This window comes from Etheostoma cragini, chromosome 11 (genome assembly GCF_013103735.1).
Source record: "Etheostoma cragini isolate CJK2018 chromosome 11, CSU_Ecrag_1.0, whole genome shotgun sequence".
Lineage (NCBI taxonomy): Eukaryota > Metazoa > Chordata > Actinopteri > Perciformes > Percidae > Etheostoma > Etheostoma cragini.
In genome coordinates, this window is record NC_048417.1 from 27,034,807 (window position 1) to 27,041,954 (window position 7,148).

Genomic DNA, 7,148 nt, shown 5'->3' on the forward strand with positions numbered 1-7,148 from the left:
TTTAAGCCAGCTTTTACGTGGCCGTTCCTGAGTGCCCTGCTCATCACCACCTCAGCCATTGTATTATTTTACCACATTTCCTTGTGAAATAAACACAAATATTTCAGCCAATGAGTAGTGGGTAATTTTCTTTTAAGTTTCCCACTTAGTGATGTTACGTTGAAAACCTTCAAAGAAGGCTAAGATTTAAATTTGATTTTAGATTATTAGACCTATTTTACATTTTTCTGTTTTTTTGTGGGCTTTGTTTTTCATGGGAGGCCTACCCGTTTCCTCAAACCAACGAAATGTTGATGTAATACAAGCCATTTTACATGTGGGAAACACAATGTTGTCCTATGTATTAGGTGAAATGGATTACTTCCATGGCAATTCAAGGACAAGGAGGAGGATAATCAAAGCTAGAGTGCAGCAGCATTTAATGGCCCTTGCAATGGAGGCTGTGGACCAGGCAGATTATGCTGTGGACCAGGTAGATGCTGTCTGTAAGTGTGTCTATATGTTGATTGTGTGGGTTTTGACAACAGTGTCATGCATTTAAATATTTTTGTTATTTTTTTGTTCACTTTGATGGTGGTGGTGCAGATGTTCTTATCTGTGTAGTACTTAGGTATTCATTTTTTTAGGGAAATAATGTTTTCTTGCTTTAATCCCTGTATCTGTGTGCGGCCCACATTTCATTTTATGGACTTGCATTTTTTTTTGACTATGCACCAGTAAGGTAGGGAGCACGGTGGCATTTTCAGATTAAAGTAAATTAGAGGGAACATTTTTTTCTTGGACTGCACTATTTTGAGAACTGCTCAATACTACTAATTATTTTTAATACTAAATAAGCTTAAATCAACATATAAATAGGTAAAAACCTAAAACCTGGTGTAATCCTGCTTTAGACCCACATGGGCAAGTGCCTTGGGGGCAACATGGAAACTGAGGACAATCCCACTTGCAACCCATATTTCAGCCCATACTGTCCCCATGTAGGCCCCACATAGGACTTAAAGCTAGGACCAAGATGGGTCTTGTCTGTTTTGCCCAACTGGGGCCCACCTAAAACCTGGTGTAATCCTGCCTTAAACCCACATGGACAATTGGCTTGGGGCCAACATGGAACCCGCGAACATCCCATATGGGTATGATCTGATAATACCCCATGATTCTGCCCACTTTTTACCCACACGGGCCCCGCATAAAAATGTTGGCTGGGGACTGAATAAAATGATCCTCCTTTTTACCAGATGGAAATATGTCCACTTAACCACATTAATTTGCTTGCATTATCACATATTGTATGCAATTGCATATACATGTCGTCATTTATGCTTAACTTTAATTTAATGACTAAACAGAGTCTGTTATAACGTTATAGCTAGCTAGTTACCTACGTTAGCCACGTTAGCTCTTTTAGCCCTGCAAAAAAAACCTGGGTTAGAGTTAGCTAGCCAACAAATAATATAGTAACCTTAGCTAACCAACTTAACGTTCGCCACATAACAACAACAGAAGACGCAGTACGTTTTAGTCAGAAGTCAGATGATTTTGTTATTTGCTGAGCAAATTATAAATATACGTTACATACATTCATGTTGTGTTGCAAAGAGATACGTTAGCATGCTAACAACGTCAATCAGCTGGTAAACAAACTTAATGTTGTATGCAACAGTGCGGGCAAGAAGTCCTTCAATGCTGAAAAATGTGAACAAAGTGCTGATATATTTCTCTCTTTCTCTCCCAGTCTCTGTATCTCTCTCTGTACTGAACCATAGACCGTTAATATAAATGGACAGAGCATGTGTGACGTCACCCATTGGTTTGTGGGGATCAGAAATGAGTCGTCGAGTTTGCGTTTATGGGCGCAGCCATCGTGGTTGCGGATGTTACGATTTTAGAGGAGAGGGCGGAGTGAGAGCGGAGCCACCGACCGGTGGGCGGGATATTCAGTCTATGGGCGGGATCTGACTTATGTTAGCTGAGAGCTAGCAACGCTGCTCTACCGTTACGTTAGCTAACCACTTTCACTGGCAATGTGGATGCAACTGCTGCTGAATAATCCAAGGTAAGATTTAGCTTCACTAGGTTTTAAGTATATCTTTGTCCCATATAGTCTATGGTTATATAACATACAAGAGTCACATTGCAAAATGTCTCTGAAGTTACCATGTAAATTGTCTGTAACGTTAGCTTGACAACCATATGGTACGAAAAGGAAAACTGCATTCAAACAATGTATTCTTAAGCAAGTTCAAAGAGTCAAAGTTCATGTGAATACTACAGCATGGTGTCTTAATGAGCAGAGCTAAAACTGAAGATCCAAACTCATCCCCCTATTGATCAGTGTTTGATGGGCTAAATGACCTTTTACTTTGTTCTGTATAGTGACATTTTTAGACACAAACAGTCAGGTCCGGTGAGATTTAATCTGCCTCTCTGTTAACAATGTCTTACAGCCCATTAGTGGCTCCTTAAGGCAGTGTGCTGAACCCCTCTGGACAGGAAGTTTGTTCACACCTGATGACATCTTGACCAATGAGGTGTCTGCACTCAGAGGTGTGAAAACAAACAAGCGTCAGCATGAACCCATCAACAAGTGATGCAATCATTACTGAACAGGACTGTTTTTTCAATTTATGTTGTGTCTGACATGAGTACAATTATTTAATTGATTGAAATTGTCTAGATCTTTAACAAAAAAGGCCTTAAATTAGCATGTTTAATGCGAGAGGGGTAGATGCCAGTTACAAATCCACAGAATTATCTCCCGACTCTGCAGCTTCTGTAATATCTAGAGAGTGTTTTTGACTCTGTTTTTTTGGTTTTTAGGGCCCAAAACATTCATGTTTTGTTCACATTCACAGTATCATCAAAGTTCTAGTAAGTACCTATTTGCTACTTGTGTGGCCAAGAGGGACACACAAAGCCAATGTGCCCAATGTACCCTGCTAAGCTTACTCAGATGTGTGTTGTGCCATGAAAAAATGACCATAAATGTTGTAGCAATCAATTCATGACGATGACAACTGTCAAGGTTAATGGTTAAGCTCTGAAGGCCCTAATTGACTCTGGCAGTGATCCGACCCTGCTGCACAGGCAGTTAGCACCAGCTAATGTCATGTGCTCCCTTGATACCATTCCAATCTGCTGTGTACATGGTGATAAGAAACCCTACCCCACTGCTGATGTTTACATTGAAGGACAACCCTACCTATTGAACCTTGGACTTGCTGACACTCTTCCTTTCCCAGTAGTGCTGGGTAGTGACCTGTCAGTCTTATTTGATTTGTTGAACCAACCTCAAAGTTGCAATGTTGCCTTTACCAGAGCCCAGGTCAAGCTGGTCAATGAGCCCTCTGTTACCGTCAGTGCCCTGCCTTTTTATGATGCAGATCTGGACACTCAACCAGACAAGCCGTGGACGTCACACAGACAAAATAAGGCAGGAGAGGTTCCAGCACACTGTCATAAAATTCCCAGTTGCAGTAGCTCCAGAATTGCCACTAGCTTGTAAGATACCTCCAGACATTGTTCAGATGAAACATGATGACTCCAGCCTAGTGACTTTATTGAGCAGTGCTGAAGAGAGAGAGGTGGAGAGTGAGATGGAGTACAGTGCCGGGGAGGAGGATTTCCTGCAGCATGGCAGCATATTCCCCTGAATCTGTCAAAGCAAAGACTGTGGCATTCTCCTTGGTCCAGTTCTTCTCTAGAGTTGGTTTCCCTTGTGAGATTTTAACTGACCTAGTCACTAACTTTATGTCCATGTTTCTGAAACGGGTTTAGCAACTGGTAGGCATCAAGAGTGTGCAAACCTCCCACCCACAGACGGACGGACTGACAGAACGGTTCAATCAGACCCTAAAGCAAATGCTCCGTAAGTTCGTTAATGACACTGGTTCTGTTTGGGAATCCGTGGCTACCCTACCTCCTTTTTGCATACCGGCAAGTACCCCAGGCCTCTACTGGGTTTTCCGCATTTGAACTGTTGTATGGACCTTTGTTCCAGGTCGGTCGGTCCTAGTCATTCTGCCTACCAGTGACAGCAAACTGCTGAGAAAATGGCAGGGACCCTTTGAGGTGGAGAGGTAACTTGGACCCACCACCTACCAAGTTGCTAATGCAAGCCAGCAGGGTGCTGCATGTGAACCTCCTAAAGGAGTTGGCTGAAAGACTTGGAAGGCAGAGGTATTGCTGATCAGAGCTGTGGAGACGGAAGAGGTGGTAGATGACCAGTATCTGCCCTCACCAGCCCCAGCGGAACCTGACCTGGACCATCTGCCAGCTGATCAACAAAATCAAGTGAAAGCTTTATGTAACTGTCAAATATCGCACAAATATGGTGGAGGGTGATATTGTGTTAAAGGAGGAGGCTCCAGTTAAACGAATGAGTTACAGGATCACAGAGCGACTCCTGGTGTCCTTGAAAAAAGAAGTGGACCTGATGCTGTCTCTGGGGATCATGGAGCGCTCCAAAAGTGAGTGGTGTAATCCATTGGTGTTGGTTACAAAAAAGGATGCCACATTACGGTTTTGTACTGATTTCCGATACCTGAACTCTGTGTCAAAGATTGCTATCCATTGCCACGTATTGATGATATGATTGAGCACCTGGGGAAAGCAAGATTCAGGGCCCAGCACACACACCTAAACCATGCCCTTAGCTGCCAGTAGCTCTGCACCAGACACTGATTGGCGTCTGACGGAGCGTCAGTGAATTCACCCGTTGGTTTGACTGCTGTTTTGAAGCTAGCAGTTTGCTTTTTGACCAACACTATCTTGGTATTTTAAAGACAGAAGTGACCATATTTGGCAAGCCGGGGAGAATGACACAGCTTAGCCACCGTCGTGAATAGTTTCACTGCTGCTTCCCTCAGCTAAATGCTAGAGAGGAAACATTGTTGGTCTTCAACTGGCTGATTCAAGTCATCCAGCAGAGTTTTCTCATTGGGATTGCTATGGAAAAAGTACAAATGGCCATACTCTGGTAAGACCAAATTATGTTTAACAGTGTTTCCAGCTAACTTAAATTGCTCACGTTACTGCATTGTGTGATTTAACTTGATTGATTATTGTATGTTACGTTTTCATTTGCCAGGTGCAAATGTTTCACCAAACCAAGCTCCTTCCCGAGACTATTTAGCAAAGCCACCGTCTCTGCATCCAGATCTTAGCGTCTCCTGAGTTAACTGTGATTGGGTTAAAAAAACAACCCAGTGTGTTGTTTTATCCTACCCCAGAATGCATATGTGGTTAAGTTATCAATATTAGGACAAAGGAAAGGGAACAAGGGTAGAAAATGACAGAAGAGAGATGGGATAGAGAGACAGTGAGAAAGGCAGGGTTACAGTGAGAGTGATGATGATGGTGATGGGATGTGCAGAGGCAGGTAGGAGGGGCATCAGAGACAAACAGGGATTAAGAAAGAGGAGGGGATGAAGAGAATGAGAGAGAAATAAATCAGTTACATGACTCAGGTTTGTTCAGAAAGCTGCCAGAGCTGCAGCTATCTGCAGACCTCTGCAGATGGAGGTTGAGGACGGAGCCGAGCTCTGCTTTCCACAGTTCCCAAACACCTCCTGCAAGAAGCCCTTGTCTCCTTGGCCCCAAACACTGCTCATTCACATTGTGTGCTACTCGATCTCTCTGATCACTGTCACTCTCAACTTGCTCATCTTCATCTCAATCTCCCACTTCAGGCAGATATTAACTTATTTGCTTCTCTCTACAGCATGTGTAACTCTAAAACGTGAACAGCTACTGTATATTTATAAGAATTGTCTTTGAGCTAGGTCTGAATAATTTTTTCTCCAAATGTCTGACTGTGATGCCAGAGACTGTTGTTCATGTCTACTCTGTTACCAATATTAATCATCACTTTCTGACCACCGTGACCTCAACCTCAAGTCATTTTACTTGTATAATCTTACTGATATGGGGATTGAAAAATTATTATTATATTAAATTAAAAATATATTATTATAATGTTTTTAATTATGAATACTGGTTAGGGTTTTTCTGTCAGTGTGGTTGATTTAATGATACTTTTCACTTTCCCTGTAGGCAGCTCCACACACCCACCAACATCCTCCTCCTCTCTCTGGCTGTTTCAGACTTTCTAGTGGGCCTCGTGCTGATGCCTGGAGAAGTTCTCCGGAAAACTTCCTGCTGGTTTCTTGGTGACTTTGTGTGTTTTCTTTACAATTATCTTTCAATCATCATTACTGCATCCTCAATAGGTGACATAGTGCTCATATCAGTTGACCGTTATGTGGCTATTTGTGACCCTCTGCATTACAACACCAGAATCACCATGAACAGAGTTAAACTCAGTGTTTGTCTGTGTTGGCTCTATTCTGCTTCCTACAGCTTTCTCTTTGTGAAGGATGACCTGACTCAACCAGGGAGGTATAATTCCTGCTACGGAGAATGTCTGTTGGTCATTGACTATTTCACAGGACTAATAGATCTTGTTTTGTTCTTTATTGTTCCAGTTACTGTCATCGTAGCTCTGTATCTGAGAGTATTTGCCGTGGCTGTGTTTCAGGCCCGTGCCATGCGCTCTCACATTACAGCTGTCACACTCCAACTGTCAGTGACTCCAAAGGCAAAGAAATCAGAGCTGAAAGCAGCCAGGACTCTTGGTGTTCTGGTAGTTGTGTTTCTAATGTGTTTATGCCCATATTACTGTGTCTCTCTTGCAGGTGACAGCTTCATTAATGTTTCATCTTCATATTATTTTCTCTTTGTGTGGCAATTTAACTCTTGTCTAAACCCTGTGATCTATGCCTTCCTTTACCCCTGGTTTAGAAAAGGAGTTAAACTCATAGTTACTCTTCAGATACTGCAGCCTGGCTCCCGTGAGACCAACATGCTGTAGGGACTGGGATCAGACTCGGTCTAAAGATTAAATGAATGAATATGTTCAGTGTGTGACAGTGTGTGAAATTGAAGATATACTTTCCTGTATTTAAGTCTAAATTGTGTATGATCAACAACTGAAAGGCCTGTTCTTCAGCTTTATCTTGTTGTGTAATGTGTCTCTCTGATGCTGCTGCATTTAAAGAAAGAGTCATAAGCACCATGTACTGTTTCTAGGTAAGCACTAGTGACATGAAACATTTCAACCCAACACAACAAAAGCGCTATGAGAGCTT

The 7,148-nt window shown here is 42.4% G+C and overlaps 1 protein-coding gene across 1 annotated transcript; it reads left to right on the forward strand.

Annotated features, from left to right (window-relative positions):
- The first annotated feature begins 5,436 nt into the window (after positions 1-5,436).
- On the forward strand, positions 5,437-6,871 carry LOC117953214 (trace amine-associated receptor 13c-like). The gene is made up of 2 exons (XM_034886042.1): positions 5,437-5,690; positions 6,055-6,871. The coding sequence occupies exons 1-2, from the start codon at positions 5,518-5,520 to the stop codon at positions 6,869-6,871; spliced, it is 990 nt and encodes a 329-aa protein (XP_034741933.1). The 5' UTR covers positions 5,437-5,517.
- The last annotated feature ends 277 nt before the right edge of the window (positions 6,872-7,148 follow it).

What these genes read in the sequence shown, in the direction of transcription:
- LOC117953214 (XM_034886042.1), top strand. Translation starts at nt 5,518, where the DNA reads ATGGAGGTTGAGGACGGAGCCGAGCTCTGCTTTCCACAGTTCCCAAAC. An exon ending in ATCTCAATCTCCCACTTCAG is followed by an intron (nt 5,691 to 6,054) that starts GCAGATATTAAC and finishes CTTTCCCTGTAG; the next exon opens with GCAGCTCCACACACCCACCA.